Raw genomic sequence first — 17176 nt, forward strand, 5'->3', positions numbered from 1 at the left:
TCTGATATTTTTTTATAACACAACCCTGATCTGTACTTCTCCACAACTTTGTCCATGACCTGTTTGGAGAGGCAGAGCAGTGCTTTATTATGGACAGACTTCTCCTCATCTTAGCTAATGTTGTATCAATATGTTGTGACCGTGACAGTTTACAATCCAGGGTTACTCCAAGCAGTTTAGTCACCTCAACTTGCTCAATTTCCACATTATTCATTATGAGATGTAGTTGAGGTTTAGGGTTTAGTGAATGTTTTGTCCTAAATACAATGCTTTTAGTTTTGGAAATATTTAGGACTAACTTATTCTTTGCTACCCATTCCGAAACTAACTGCAGCTCTTTGTTAAGTGTTGCAGTCATTTCAGTCACTGTAGTAGCTAATGTGTATAGTGTTGAGTCATCCGCATACATAGACACACTGGCCTTACTCAAAGCCAGTGGCATGTCGTTAGTAAAGATTGAAAAAAGCAAGGGGCCTAAACAGCTTCATCCACATTATAGAAGGGGGTGTAAAGCCATAGAACATACGTTTTTCGAGCAGCAGACTATGATCGATAATGTCAAAAGCTGCACTGAAGTTTAACAAGACAGCCCCTGCAATCATTTCATCATCAATTTCTCTCAGCCAATCATCAGTCACTTGTGTAAGTGCGTGCTTGTTGAGTGTCCTTCCCTATATGAGTGCTGAAAGTCTGTTGTCAATTTGCTTACTGTGAAATAACATTGTATCTGGTCAAACACTATTTTCCCCAGAAGTTTACTAAGGGTTGGTAACAGGCTGATTGGTCGGCTATTTGAGCCAGTAAAGTTTTTTTTACTATTGTTATGTGTCACACGCAGTCACAAACACAATAACACTTTCTCAAAGTTTAAACAATCGTGTTATTCTGAGGTTATGACGATAGAATATACGTATATCAGAACAAGGATTGAAAAATAAGGGATGGAGTGTATTGTGTTTGAATGTTTCATTTTCCTTAAACAGCTAGGAAGGCATAATAATGTGAACATACAGTACATAGAACTATGAAGGTGTGTTAGTAAGTGATTAATTAGCCTACCCACACAGATATACCATAACCACAGTATGGCAAAGGCTATACAGTAATGAGTAAGGAAAATGATAACTAAGCATGACTTGCAGCATTCCGTCAGATATAATCATATGTAACAGTATAACTTTACGTCCGTCCCCTCGCCCCTAGCTAGCCATTTCACATCCGTTACACATACAACATGCTATTGAACATATAAAAGAGTTTGATTTCCCAAAAGACTGATAGATTGAATTCAGAGGTGAAAAGTACATCAGTATCAGTAACCGTCAGGGGCAAGTAATAAGAACAACACCAGTTTGTGGTTGCTTTCTATTTTACATGCTAATCATATCATTGCAAATGTCTTATACTAGAGGACATGTCTGTGAAAGCAACTCCAGAGAGGGATGGCGAAGACACCACCTGTGCTGGAAAGGTTGAGTTTACACTCAACATCTGGGAAACACCTAGCTCGTGATTCACACTTTGCACCTGTTGACAAAATAGACTTGAGTTTGACGGGAGAAGACGTCTAGTGGCCCGTATACCAACACTGGCCTACGGCAGAAGCCAAACATGAAACCAGTTTTCTGTGTAATTCAGTTAATATCAATGGCATATCAACCTTTTTAATAAATGGCACATCAATATTTTTAATAAATGGCATGTCAATCTTTCCGCATGCTATCTGTGCTAAATTAACTCAATATTAGGAAGGTGTTTCTAATGTTTGGTATACTCAGTGTATATTAATGTGTTTCTGTGTATTGTTTTGGCCATTCCACACATACCTGTATTTGTGCAATAATGGGCAACCAACTATAACTTTGATGTGAAGTTTAGAGAACCTTTTGAAGGTAATTGTTATTGTATTCCTGAAGTCTCTCTCCTGAATGCCCTCTTGATTCAAGTGACATCTCTATAACAATTTGTAACTTCATATTTGAATCTTTAACATAGTAAACATCAGGGTAACCATTTCATAAATTCCTCTTTATCAACGCCCCATGCCATGTCACCGACTACTTTTATGGCATGATGATCAATGTATTTACAACATTTTCTAAATGGAAAACGTAAATTTGTTCACTAACTATGAGGAAATAACGGTACCTATTTTTATTAGACCGAAGGACGTCAGATTTGGATTAGCCTCCACATTTGGGAGACTTCTATACCTGTTACCATTACCCTTGAACCTAATTTATTTGCCCAAAAACATTTGAAAAATAAACATAATATTGATGAAATGTATAATTTGTATTTAAAAAATATTTATGATGCTTCCATCTCTCCAAAATATAGCCTACCAACATGAGCATGTCATGTGAGCTAGCCAACTGTTCTACTAAGTTTAGGTAGAGGAGCCTATTTTACTGTATCCTACATTTTTCGGTGACTACAGAGGGGAAAGTAGACTTTCTGCTGAGGGTTCCAGTCTTCTGTCATCTCTTAAAACGTAAGCTACTATCTTATCATGTTCATAACTTGCTTATCTGAGGTTTATCATGCCGTGACAGTTGTCAGGTTGTACAGGAAAGTGAAAACAATTATGGAGGCAGAATGCCAGCTAACTCTCACGCGCACCACACCTTAGTTCCCTTTTTTAATGAGCTGACTAAGGACACACCTGTAGGATGCCTAATGAATATCTATTCACTTACATAATTATCTCAATGCGACATATAGCCGCTCCCGCCTCCAAGGGGGTATATATTCTGCTATCAGGCTTGAACTGGTTCACCACCAACTCTTCGAAGTACCACTCCGGGTTTTGTCAGCTCTACATACCCATCATCACAACGTCGCCATGAGTGCTTTATCACTTCGCAGTTATGGAGGCAGCCGAGGCTCATCCTCCATGTCTCTCGGAGGAGGGTACCAGAGTCGCATCGCATCACGGGCACCAAGCGTCTATGGAGGGGCAGGGGGACAGAGTGTCCGCGTATCTTACGCTTCAGGCACCAGGAGCGGTTTTGATCTGTCCAGTGCGCTTGGAGGTGACAATGGCAGCTATGGTAGTAATGCAGTGTCGGTCAACGAGAAGGCCACCATGCAGAACCTCAACGACCGTTTGGCCACCTACCTGGAGAAGGTGCGCTCCTTGGAGACAGCGAATACTCATCTCGAGCGTCAAATCCGCGAGTGGTACGAAAAGAAGACACCGGTCATTAGAGATTACAGTAAATACGAAGCTACTCTGGTCGACCTGCGCAGAAAGGTGAGTATTTTTGGGGCATCATAAATACAGTATATTGCTATATTGAGCGAGATTGATATTATTACATTTTCTGTCATCAACCTCACTCCTATTTACTATTGAGTTTAGATGAAGTTTTCTATGATGAGAAAAAATTATAATAGAATGTATAATTTACAAAAGTAAAATGTCTAAACATTTCTACTCAGGCAGGAAACAACATATATTCACATATACAATTCAGTGCTGGCTTACAAGACACAAGTCATACCCTGAAGTTCATTGACTGACTGCATCTATGAAGCTGTCAGGCTGCAATATAAGTGTGCCCTCGGGATGTGAATTTGTAAACCCTTGACTTTAATAGAGTGATCATACCAAGTTTACAGTAGTGATGGATTATAGGAGTTACATGTCATGAGTGTTGTTTAGTTTGTTTGTCCCTATTGAAAGAAAGCAATTACCAAAAAAAAGGGCTTGGCATGTGAAACCTTCACTTCCGTTCAACTTATCACCCTGTCAACATTTACATTCACACTCCTGCCGCCTACACGACTTCTTTCGAAGGGGAGAGCCGTGAGCGTGATGATGACGCGGATTGAATCATGCCACTGTTCAAATAGCATTTTGCATTATTTCATCTGATGTGATCCAAGTCATGCTTATCATTTTCATTTCCCATACATAACTGTGTGGCCGTTGTCATAGATAGGCTACAGTATATATGCGTGCGTAGGAGGCTAATCAATAAGTTACTAACACCCTATTATAGCTCTGATAGGCTTCTCCTTATCACGCAAGCTAATTATGTAATCATTGTGATAAGCCTGACAGGGTGTAATTGTCTTCCTTTTTTATGTACCATGTACCAACCAGTTTTTTTGTCCTGTTCTCAGATCAGTGCTGCCACTCTGAGCAACGCCAGTATCCTCCTGCAGATAGACAATGCCAAACTGGCAGCAGAGGACTTCAAAGTCAAGTGAGTACAAAGGGTCTATAAGATGGAAGCAGCAAACAACTGTTGAATTCACCTTAGAATAATACTTTAAGTCAGGATTAGAATGGGAACTAGACGTCATATGTAGACTTTAGTCATGCAACTTTTATACCATTATTACAGTATGAAGCCACACCTACTATAACATTACTCAAGGTCAATGTGCCCATGACGTGATGTTAAATGTCACATTACTGTACAGCTTAGATACATCATCAGCGGTCAACTGCACATAAAACTGGTCTGACTGGTTTTGTGCCATTTGGTATGTTTACTGTTGGCGGCAACTGTTAATAATGCTGGTTAACTCCATTTCCCTCTGGAAAGGTTTGAGAATGAAATGGTTATGCGTCAGTCGGTGGAGGCAGACATTGCTGGACTGAGGAAGGTTCTGGACGAGTTGACCATGTCCCGGTCAGACCTGGAAATGCAGATCGAGGGGCTGAAGGAGGAGCTGGTCTACCTCAAGAAGAACCATGAGGAGGTGGGTGTTCTTCAGGGCACTGTAGGGGCCTTGGAAGCCCCTACGAAGCCCCTCTTTTATCATACCATATCCCCAAGAGTCATGGCACAACCCTGTCAATAGCAAGACCTCCCCACAGTTCAAAATTCTTATACATTTTACCTAGATGAAAACAATGTGGTTGTGAGAGTCGAATGGAGTTGTCAGAGGCATAATTCATTCTCATCGCATGCCAAGCAGTGTTGTCTTTGGCTGTGTCAATGACAATGCAAACAACAGATCAAACAGACCTTATTTGGAGTGTCTGCGCTATCTCTGTTCGGGTAGCTTTAAAGCTGTCAGCAAATTTGTCGCAAGCCCTGCAGCAGTATGGCATAGATGCTAAAACCACACTTGAGGTCACAAGTATTATTTCATGTTGGATTACCTTGAGTGTTTTCACAGTTATCATATACTTACTTTAGGATGGTTGTACAGGATGTCAGAGAAGCTGACGGAAATACACCATGAACACTGTAACTAGGTTATGAAAGATGGGGACAGTTTGTGACACCCAACTACCTAATTGATTTCTCATGTGGTTGAACCTGAGACACCACCTGTCTGTGACCCAATTTGACTCCTCTCCTGTGCTAGACAATTTCCCTGTCTGGGACAGTCAAGTTGTATCTTATCTTACCCGGTGACAGCCTACCCAGTGGCAACCTCCATTGGCCTCTCATCTGGTGTTGACCCTGGTTGACCTCTGTCATCACTCTGTGCCCCTTATAGGAGATTGCTGCCATGCGGGCTCACATGAACGTCAGCTCAGTGAACGTGGAGGTGGATGCAGCACCCCAGCAGGACATGGCCAGGATGATGGAGGAGATCCGTACTCAGTACGAGGGCATCGCCGAGAAGAATCGCCGCGACATGGAGACCTGGTACAAGGGCAAGGTGAGGAGAAGAAGAGCCCAACCTTGTCTAGGGATTACCTCTTGATCCATCTGTTCTGTTTTAGATCATATGAAAATGGTTTAGTACATCTTAAAAGGAACACTATGTCCTATGAGGGCAGTATTTAAAGTGCTTATAAACAACCAATTACTGTGATCACATACATTGATCATGTCAATATAGAGATAACAGACCATGGAGAATGACTTTTGTGCTTATTACCAGTACAAGTGGAGTTACACAACCCTTACCGTGTTCCTTCTGTACGTCCCAGTTTGATGAGCTGAACAAGGTGGTGACCAGCAGCACAGAGACCCTCCAAACGTCCCGCAGTGAGATCAACGAGCTCAAGAGGACCTTTCAGGCCCTGCAGATCGAGCTGCAGTCCCAACTCAGCCTGGTGAGGAAACAAATGCCCCCTCAACCCCCCTAACGTCACAACCCTCTCTGCCTCCTAGTTGATGCTAGGCGTATGAGTTTGAGTTAGAGCTAGACTAGGTGTAATTGCTGTAGAAGATTACTCGGAATTCGGAAATACATGACATTTACAAGATTCCACCTTCAGTTGAACAGTACAATACAACTGACACCTCACAGTAAAACCATTATCATTTAGACCTCACAAATACATTCCTACCCTACGGGTTACATATGAGTCCTCAGGTTTACCTTTTAGAAACTGAAGATTATGGATTAGTTACAGAGAGAGAAGAGAGAAGCAATCAGTCAACTCAGAGCTTTGTAATTATCACAAACTATAATAATAATACATTTCATTTTTGACAAGCTCTTTGATTGATGGATATATGAAGTGAAGTTGAGGATAACAGTTTTTGTTATACCACTGCTGTGATCCTCAAAACTGAATTCTAAAAACACGTGCTCACCAGGAACTTCCCCTCAATCATTCACTGATGTCAGTGTGGGTAGCCTAAATCAACACCACTTGTTGAATCGTCTGAAGTCTTTAACCCTTCCTCTTCCTCCCTCTCTCCCTATAGAAATCAGCCTTGGAGGGCCAGCTGAATGAGACCGAGTCCCGCTACAGCATGCAGCTGAACCAGCTCCAGGGCATGGTCAACAGCCTGGAGCAGGAGTTGGGTCGCATGAAGACGGACATCGAGAGGCAGGCCAGCGAATACCGCATGCTCCTGGACATCAAGACCCGGCTGGAGATGGAGATCGCAGAGTACAGGAGGCTGCTGGACGGAGAGGATGTCGGGTAAGGAGAGAGGAGAAGGCTGCAGATCCCTAAGTTACATACCCAATGGGATTTACATGGGCTTCACATCCACAATGTAAATTATAAATGTGCATTTACATACCCAATTACAAATCAACCCCTCCCCTACCCCTTTGACACACCACCTGCTGTAGGAACTTTGAATCTAAAAGGATTGGATACATGCAAGAACTATTGTGTGAATATTACTAGAGGGCAAGATGGAGCAATCATTACGCTAATGACCTACAGCAGCCTATCTGATCATTACAGATCTACAAGAAGTGCACAGGGGAAGGGGCCAGGGGTCAATTTGGAACTGGGCAATAGAGACTGTGTTACAGAGTAGAGAGATGAATGTAGAGTTGTTCAATAGGAAGGTACTTAACACTTAAACTATCTTCTGCCCTCCAGGAGAGCTGTCATCACCAAGAAGGTTGAGATTGTTGAGGTCAAAAAACGTAAGTGGAGCGAGACCATTTTCTATCATATCAAATTCCATATTGAGTGAACCCAGCGGTAGTAATTGTGAAACACTCTAGAACACAAAGGATTTGGTTGATTTGAATGTGTTAAGGTGCTATGTGTTCCCATGGCTCTGTGCTTCTCCTCTTTAGCTATGCCCAACACTAAGTGTACTAATGGTTATTTGTCCCTACTTTGTAGCTGAGCCAGTGGTGACAAAGAGAGTGAGGACGGTGATTGAGGAGATGGTTGATGGAAAGGTGGTCTCCCGTACAGAGGATGTGGAGATGGAGGTCCCGAAAAAATAGATCCCTTGCCCACCCAAACCCACCTGTCATTAAAAGCCTAGTTCCCGCCTACAGCTAAAAGGAATACCAGGAATGTTAACATGTTTTAATCTCCTCTGGATGGCATCACTTTGGCTGTATGCTCGGTGAATGTACAGCCCTGTGCAATCTTTGATAAATTGACCATATTTGATATTTAAATTGACAAAACAAACATGCATTTGAATATCGTTGTTGATCAAATGATAATGTATGACGTTTGGTTGAATTGTCCCTAAAGACGTAATAAAAGATGTTTCAGTATCTACCGTATTTGATCATTGTCTATTCGTTTTGAGCATGATCTCTCAAATCATTTCCCCTCGCAGTCCACTGTCTTATCATTGGAAAATAACATTGTTCAGAACATTTAAAGAGATGATCTTATATCAGTATATGTTATACTATAGGTCCGGGGTGGCAAAATCATTCCATGGAGGGCCTAGTGTCTGCGGGTTTTTGTTTTTTCCCTTTCAATGAAGACCTAGACAACCAGGTGAAGGGAGGTCTTTACTAATTAGTGACCTTAAATTCATCAATCAAGTAGAAGGGAGGAGCGAAATCCCGCAGACCCTCGGCCCTCCGTGGAATGAGTTTGACACATTCTGTAGTGTTATAATGTTATCTTCATCACAACATTTTCTATACATTTGATACCATTCAATTCCCTCCAACCATTTAACATGCTCTTTCACCAAATGCATATTAGATGATAGTATGATTCCGTATGATGTCATTAACAAATCAACACGGACAAATAAATAGGCAGCGAACTCTTTATGCGATTCCTTCAAAGAAGCATAATCCTGAGGCATTGTCAAAAGAGGGTTAGTCTAATGGGTGTGGATCACAGCCCTGTACATGTAGCACCTTTGGCATCTATAAAGTTGAGATAATCTATAAAGTTTGATCTCGGCAGACGACACTGAAGCAGTCAGATATCTCCAGTAAAATATGTGATTTGAGGTCACAGTCTGAATTCCCCAAACAAATCACTTTAATTACAGATGATTACAAAGATACTGGAGTCAATAAACAGGGAGGTGAATAACTCAATTGAAAGGTTTCAAGTTGTTCCCAAGGGTGGGAAGGAACTGACGTAATAAAAGCGTTGTAATGGTGAAGTCTTATTGGGACAAGACCAATATAAACAGTGTGACTGAGGACAGTTGAGTAAGACTCAGAGCTACAGTATAAACAGTACTCTATGTAAAGGTTCATGCTTGAGCAGGCCTGTTATTGAGTTAGGAGTGAGATTGGAGACAGTGAAGAACGGGGCGACAGGTAGTCGAGTGGTTAAGAGCGTTGGGCCAGTAACTGAAAGGTCGCTCTTTTGAATCCCTGAGCCAACTAGGTGAAAGATATGTTGATGTGCCCTTGAGCAAGGCACTTAACCCTAATTGCTCCTGTAAGTTGCTCTGGATAAGAGAGTCTGCTAAATGCCTAAAATATATATATATATTGGATGAGAAAACCAAGTGAGTGTGAGATAGAGATGTGAAAGTAGTGATTGATAAATGTACCGTATTTAAGTTGACAAAACAAACATGCTTTACCATATTTCAGTGTTGATCAAATGATAATGTATGATGTTTGGTTGAATTGTCCCAAAATACACAATTAAAGATGTGTTTCAGTATCTACCGTATTTGATAATATTGTATTTGTTTTGAACAGGATCTCTCAATAGTTTTTCCTCTCATTCAGCTGTGTTCCACCAGATGGCAGCAAGCACTTCCTACTGTATGATAGTTCAACTTGGTCTTGGTTTTGATTTTCAATGGTGCCAAGTACAATATGAAATGGTGGCATTCTGAGAGGGCTTTAGAGAACTCTGTCATCATCACAGCAAATATTTATGGGACCTGCACTAAAAGAAGTGTTTTCCTTTTAACAAAATGTGGTCTCCTTCTTTTTAGGCGAAAACGTGTTTTAGCCCTAAGATCCAAATTAGAGCATGACAGACGTAGGTTTATCATGTTGAGAAATAAGGTGATGAAAGAAATCAGACAGGCCAGGGCAAACTTTTTTATTACAATAATTGGTAAAGCAAAGGGAAATTCTAAATTGATCTGGGAGAATCTAAAAAAGTTAACAGGGAAAGACCATAGTAACACTGCAAAAAGAAATCATGGTGAATAAAATTTAACACAGGATGCAGTCGAAATAGCAATAGCCTTCAATTCTTACTTTATTGACTCTGTCAGGGTACTGACACAGAACCCCTCCACTGGTTTCTTGGGCTCAGTGCTAGTGAATGGCGCTCAACCTGTCTTCATCATAAGGGAGGTTTCTGAGTCGAAGGTGAACAAGGTGATTAGCTCACTAAAGAACTCTAAAGCCAAAAATGTGTTTGGGCTGGACTCTACCTTTCTTAAAAACTACAAGAGTCACTCATTGGCCCCATTACTAAGGTCACCAACACATCTATTGGTCTCGGGCCATCTTTAAATCAGGCGACCCTGCTGACGTGAGTAACTACAGGCCCATTAGTATACTACCTGTGGTGTCAAAGGTTGTTGAAAAGTGTGTAGCAGAGCAACTGATTGCCCACCTCAATAACAGCCCTTTCACATTACACTCCATGCAGTTTGGCTTCAGAGCGAAACACTCCACAGAAACGGCCAACTGCTTTCTTCTGGAAAATGTGAAGTCCAAGATGGACAAAGGGGGCGTTGTTGGGGCTGTGTTTCTGGACCTAAGGAAGGCTTTTGATACTGTTAACCATGAGATTCTCATCACAAAATTGTCCAAGTTCAACTTTTCCTCCGATGCCTTGAGATGGATGAAATCATACTTTGAAGGCAGAACTCAGTGTGTCAGAGTGAGCAATGAGCTGTCGCCCACTCTTAGCTATGATGTGGGCATGCCCCAAGGGTCAATACTGGGGCCCCTCCTGTTCAGCCTGTACATTAATGATCTGCCTTCTGTCTGTACTGGGTCTGAAGTTCAAATGTGTGCAGATGATACAGTGATATATGTGCATGCAAAGAACAAATAACAAGCTGCATAAGAACTCACTACTGTAATGGTCCAGGTTACAAAGTGGCTCAGTGACTCGTGTTTGCATCTCAATGTGAAAAACTGTTTGCATGTTCTTCACAAAGAGGGCAACAGATGCTACTGAGCCAGATGTCTATGTGTCAGGGGAGAAGCTCCAGGTGGTATCTGATTTTAAGTACCTTGGCATCATACTTGATTCCAACCTCTCTTTTAAAAAGCATGTGAAAAAGGTCATTCAAATAACCAAATTCAACCTAGCTAATTTCCGATTTATACAAAATTGTTTGACTACAGAGGTAGCAAAACTGTACTTCAAATCTATGATACTCCCCCACTTAACATACTGCTTGACTAGTTGGGCCCAAGCTTGCTGTACAACATTAAAACCTATTCAGTCTGTCTACAAACAGGCTCTCAAAGTGCTTGATAGGAAGCCCAATAGCCATCATCACTGTTACATCCTCAGAAAGCATGAGTTCCTGAGTTGGGAAAATCTTGTGCAATACACCGACGCATGTCTTGTATTCAAGATACTAAATGGCCTGGCTCCCCCTCCACTCAGTATTTTTGTTAAACAGAAAACCCAAACATATGGCAGCAGATCCACAAGGTCTGCCATGAGAGGTGACTGTATAGTTCCCTTAAGGAAAAGCACCTTTAGTAAATCCGCTTTCCCTGTGAGAGCTTCCCATGTCTGGAATGGGACAGACACTGCCATCAGACACACATAACTGCACCACATATCACACTTTCACAAAATGCATGAAGACATGGCTAAAGGTCAATCAGATTTGTGAACATAATCCCTAGCTGTGTATTGCCGCTTTCCATGTTGTCTGTTGTCTGTAGCTTGTGAGGTGTGGAAACAATTTGTTGTTTTTATGAATTTTGTCTTGCTGCTTTTTGTTCTATGTTGCTCTGTCTGTATGCTACGTCTTGCTTGTCCTATGTTGCTCTGTCTGTATGTTACGTCTTGCTTGTCCTTTGTTGCTCTGCGTGTGCTCACTGCTCAATGGTTGTCTATATTGTAATTGTTTTTAATAACCTGCCCAGGGACTGCGGTTGAAAATTAGCCCGGCTGGCTAAAGCCGAGCACTTTTACTGAAACGTTGATTAATGTGCACTGTCCCTGTAAAAATAAAATAAACTCAAACTCAACCCAACATGAAAGTCGCTGCAGAATGCTGTGGTAGCCATGCTGGTTAAGTGTGCCTTGAATTCTAAATAAATCACAGACAGTGTCACCAGCAAAGTACTCACAAACCATCACACCTCCTCCTCCATACTTCATGGTGGAAACCACACATGCGGAGATCATCCTACTGTGTGTCTCAAAAAGACACGGCAGTTGGAAACAAAAATCTCAAATTTGGACTCATCAGACCAAAGCAAACATTTCCACCGGTCTAATGTCCATTGCTCGTATTTCTTGACCCAAGCAAGTCTCTTCTTCTTATTGATGTACTTTAATAGTGGTTTCTCTGCAGAAATTCGACCATGAAGGCCTGATTCACACAGTCCCCTCTGAACAGTTGATGTTGGGATCTGTCTGTTACTTGAACTCTGTGAAGCATTTATTTGGGCTGCAATTTCTGGGGCTAGTAACTCTAATGAACTTATCCTCTGCAGCAGAGGTTACTCTGGGTCCTCCATTCCTGTGGCGGTCCTCATGAGAGCCAGTTTCATCATAGTGCTTGATAGTTTTTGTGACTGCACTTGAAGAACTTTCAAAGGTCTTGACATTTTCCACATTGACTGACCTTCATTTCTTAAAGTAATGATGGACTGTAAGTTCTCTTTGGTTATTTTAGTTGTTCTTGACATAATACGGACTTGGTCTTTTACCAAATAGGGCTATCTTCTGTATACCCCCCTACCTTGTCACAACACAACTGATTGCCTCAAACTCTTTAAGACGGAAATAAATTCCACAAATCAACTTGTAACTAGGCACACCTGTTAACTTCTTATGGCTGGGGGGCAGTATTGAGTAGCTTGGATGAATAAGGGGCCCAGAGTAAACTGCCTGCTTCTCAGGCCCAGAAGCCCAGAAGGCACCGTGTTATGCGGTGGAGCGCACGGTGTCTCCAGTGAGCGTTCATAGCCCGGTGCACTACATTCCAGCTCCCCGCATTGGACGGGCTAGAGTGAGCATCCAGCCAGGACGGAAGGTGCCGGCTCAGCACATCTGGCCTCCAGTGCGTCTCCACGGCCCAGGATATCCTGTGCCGGCTCTGGGCACTGTGTCTCCGGTGCGTCTGCACAGCCCAGTGTGTCCTGTGCCAGCGCCCCGCATCTGCAGGGCGAAAATAACCATCCAGCCAGGACGGGTTGTGCAGGCTCTATGCTCGAGACCTCCAGTGCGCCTCTACGGCCCAGTGTATCCTGTGCCTGCCCCCAAAACCAGGCCTCCTGTATGTCTCCCCAGCCTGGTGAGTCCTGTGCCTGCCCCCAGACCCAGGCCTCCTGTATGTCTCCCCAGCCTGGTAAGCCCAGTGGCAGCTCCACGCACCAGGCTGCCAGTACGTCTCCTCAGTCCGTTGAGACCTGTTTCGGCTCCACGGAGGAAGCCTCCAGTGATGATCCAGGGCACGAAGCCTCCAGTGATGATCCATGGCACGAAGCCTCCAGTGATGATCCATGGCACGAAGCCTCCAGTGATGATCCATGGCACGAAGCATCCAGTGATGATCCATGGCACGAAGCCTCCAGTGATGATCCATGGCACGAAGCCTCCAGTGATGATCCATGGCACGAAGCCTCCAGTGATGATCCATGGCACGAAGCCTCCAGTGATGATCCATGGCACGAAGCCTCCAGTGATGATCCATGGCACGACGCCTCCAACGACGGTCTCCAGTCCGGAGCCTCCAGCGACCGGTCTCCAGTCCGGAGCCTCCAGCGACCGGCCTCCAGTCCGGAGCCTCCAGCGACCGGCCTCCAGTCCGGAGCCTCCAGCGACCGGCCTCCAGTCCGGAGGCTCCAGCGACCGGTCTCCAGTCCGGAGCTTCCAGCGACGGCCTCCAGTCCGGAGCTTCCAGCGACGGCCTCCAGTCCGGAGCCTCCAACGACGGTCCCCAGTCCGGGGCCCGCAGCGAGGGTCCCCAGTCCGGGGCCCGCAGCGAGGGTCCCCAGTCCGGGGCCCGCAACGAGGGTCCCCAATCCGGGGGCGGCGACGTGGGTCCCCGCACCAGAGGTGGCACCAAAGTGGGGTGAGCCAGAGGTGGAGCGGGGTCTACTTCCCGCACCAGAGCCGCCACCGTGGATAGATGCCGAACCAGACCCTTCCCTATAGGTTCAGTTTTGCGGCCAGAGTCCGCACCTTGGGGTGCAGCTGTCTATCGTTGTCTCTGATTGGGAATCATACTTAGGCAGCCTTTTCCTCTTTTGTCATTGTGGGAAGTTGTCTATAGCCCTTGTAGCTTCACGGTCGTTTTTGTTATTTCTTGTTTTGTTGGCGACATTTTACTAATAAAAGAAAATGTACGCTTACCATGCTGTCACCTTCCTACAACGATCGTGACAATTATGAGTATGTCTGTAAATTGATGAGGCTGTCTGCAAAATCACCGGATGTTTTGGAAGCAAAACATTAATGAACATAACGCGCCAATGTAAACTGAGATTTTTGGATATAAATATGAACTTTATCGAACAAAACATACATGTATTGTGTAACATGAAGTCCTATGAGTGTCATCTGATGAAGATCATCAAAGGTTAGTGATTAATTTTGTCTCTATTTCTGCTCTTTGTGACTCCTCTCTTTGGCTGGAAAAATGGCTGTGTTTTTCTGTAACTAGGTGCTGACCTAACATAATCGCATGCTATGCTTTCGTCGTAAAGCCTTTTTGAAATCGGAAAGTGTGCAAAGCTGTCATCAAGGCAAAGGGTGGCTAATTTGAAGAATCTCACATCTCAAATCTGTTTTCATTTGTTTAACACTTTTTGGGTTACTACATGATTCTATATGTGTTATTTCATAGTTTTGATGTCTTCACTTTTATTCTACAATGTAGAAAATAGTAAAAATAAAGAAAAATCCTGCAATGAGTAGGTGTGTCCAAACTTTTGACTGGTACTGTATATTTTGTACACAATAAAGAAAATAAATGATAGGTCAAAATGTAAATATCAAAGCTCAGAAAAATTATAAGCTATTCTTGATCTGACTGAGCTCGAATAAAAAAAAACGACTCTCAGAGAATGAGTGCAAAACCGGTAAATAGTCGCTTGTAGATATTTTATATCAGTCAGTTAGGAAACTTCTATTGTAAAAACGACTAGCTGGAGCTCATCTGAGCGGTTGCCTGTGAATGCCCTCACCCGCTAGTACTTAATGCTGATATAATTGGTTCTGACTCGCTAAAGACTGTCCGGCAAGAACAGTACGGATGCTTCTTAGACCAATTATCTTATTATCTTCATCACCACCACACACTACAGTATTCACACTCAAAGACAGAAATCATCAGTTTACATAGGATGGACTTGTGGTTCTGATAGGTAAGAACAATTATAAACTGGGTGGTTTGAGCCCTGAATGCTGATTGGCTGACAGCCGTGGTATATCAGACCGTATACCACGAGTATGACAAAACATTTATTTTTACTGCTCTAATTACGTTGGTAACTAGTTTATAATAGCAATAAGACACCTCGGGGGTTTGTGGTATAAGGCCAATACACAACGGCTAAGGGCTGTATCCAGGCACTCCGCGATGCGTCTTGCTTAAGATCAGCCCTTAGCCGTGGTATATTGGCCATATACCACACCCCTCGTGCCCTATTGCTTAAATATACAATGTTGTAAGCAATGCAAAAGGAATATCTACACAGGAAATAACGGCAAAGCATCTACGCAGGGATATTCACATAACAGCATACACATTTACATCTGTACCGTATATAAACATCTCGCTGGAGAGAGAGAGAACTAATTACTTAGACAGGTGAGATTTATGGCCCTCTCTCTCAGGACTGGTGGAGATCTTATCTGATCTGTGTCTAGTTCCACAGAGTCATAAATCTTACTCTCCATGCAGGAGCACGAGGACAGTCTACTACAGGCTATATAGGATTTAACCATCTCTAAACAATAACAATATACTGCAAAACGCTCATGTATTCAATGCAATACATGCAATTATAAACAACATTCACATGAAATATATACTGAACAAAAATATAAATGCAACATGCAACAATTTCAAACATTTTACTGAGTTACAGTTCAAAGAAAGAAATCAGTCAATTGAAACAAACTCATTAGGCCCTAATTTATGGATTTGACATAACTGGTCAGGGGCGCAGCAATGGGCCCACCCACTTGAGAGCAAGGCCCAGCTAATCAGAATGAGTTTTTCCCCACAAAAGGGCTTTATTACAGACAGAAATATAGATATATTTTTTGTTCAGTATACATAATCTGCAGTAGTACTATTCAGCTACAGATGTAACAAGATAATCAGGCCTTGCTTCCAGTCAATCACCATGAAGTAGCATTAACCCACCCGACAACTCACTTCTTCCTAAAATAAACACACCGATAACTTGGTCGGCAGCCAAATTTGCATCATTGTCTGTAGACAATGATAGCAACTCTGACCTTGAGTGGGAGGGGTCAGAGTCCAAATGTGCATTCGGGCGCTCTGATTGGTGGAAACCAGGAGGCTGTGATAGACAGCTGAGAAGAGGAGAAATCATCCCAAAGAGACTATGGGGAAAGTCACGTGCACAGGCATGGCTGTGAAATGTTTTTTTGTTTTGTTTTTTTTACATCTATTGCAGTAACGTTGAAGGGCTCTTACTACTTAGCCAGCTAGAAGGATGAACTAATAAGCTAACTTTAAACTGAGCCTACCTTAGCAGGAGCAAAAATAGGCTTCTAAGTTCTCATAATAACATAATAACTCTGCAGGCTGCAATGCATGCAGAAGGAAACAGAGGAGACAGAGAGAGAGAGGAAGCAATCAGAGAGAGGTTAGTACAGTGGTTCACAAACTTGGGGTCTGGTCCCCATGCAGGGTCCACTAAGAAAATCTGTACTAATCTTATCAAACAAGTTAGGAACCTAAAAAAACAAAGATGTGTTTCAATATGAACATCTCCACATGGCGTATATTTATTTTCGGGCTCCATTAAATTGCAATCAGAATGCAAACAATACAGTTCTAAAACGTCATATGTTTTTGTTTATATGATTGTTCATCATATCTCGATTTGCCGACTGGACTTTATAGTTTATTATATTAATACAGAATCGTAAGTAATATTATAGTAATTCATGTGAATGTGATAATCCAATCATGTGTGCTCCATTTATGTCTGTTTTGTGCAGAGTTTGATTAGTAATGCCTAGGAATACAAATGTGAACGCTACGTAGTTTGAAAAAAGAGATATCTATGTAAAGAGTTGATTATTTTATGCAATTCATCATTACAACTGATTGAACTGTTGCTACATGTCAGTATGAATAATTTATCATATTTCCCCCCTTTCAGGGGTATAACATTATATTGGTATAGC

General features: G+C 42.6%; 1 protein-coding gene across 1 annotated transcript; it reads left to right on the plus strand.

Moving 5' to 3' along the window:
• The first annotated feature begins 2808 nt into the window (after positions 1–2808).
• On the plus strand, positions 2809–7917 carry LOC120066198 (keratin, type I cytoskeletal 13-like). Its single transcript, XM_039017399.1, has 8 exons — positions 2809–3256; positions 4132–4214; positions 4560–4716; positions 5467–5631; positions 5906–6031; positions 6633–6853; positions 7268–7314; positions 7520–7917. The coding sequence occupies exons 1-8, from the start codon at positions 2846–2848 to the stop codon at positions 7624–7626; spliced, it is 1317 nt and encodes a 438-aa protein (XP_038873327.1). The 5' UTR covers positions 2809–2845; the 3' UTR covers positions 7627–7917.
• The last annotated feature ends 9259 nt before the right edge of the window (positions 7918–17176 follow it).

Source organism: Salvelinus namaycush, chromosome 2 (assembly GCF_016432855.1).
Source record: "Salvelinus namaycush isolate Seneca chromosome 2, SaNama_1.0, whole genome shotgun sequence".
Taxonomy (NCBI): Eukaryota; Metazoa; Chordata; class Actinopteri; order Salmoniformes; family Salmonidae; genus Salvelinus; species Salvelinus namaycush.

Excerpts from the sequence above, each read along its gene's own strand:
- LOC120066198 (XM_039017399.1), top strand. The coding sequence starts at position 2,846 with ATGAGTGCTTTATCACTTCGCAGTTATGGAGGCAGCCGAGGCTCATCC. Across the intron at positions 4,215-4,559 it reads GCAGAGGACTTCAAAGTCAA|GTTTGAGAATGAAATGGTTA; the intron begins GTGAGTACAAAG and ends CCCTCTGGAAAG. Across the intron at positions 7,315-7,519 it reads GATTGTTGAGGTCAAAAAAC|CTGAGCCAGTGGTGACAAAG; the intron begins GTAAGTGGAGCG and ends CCTACTTTGTAG.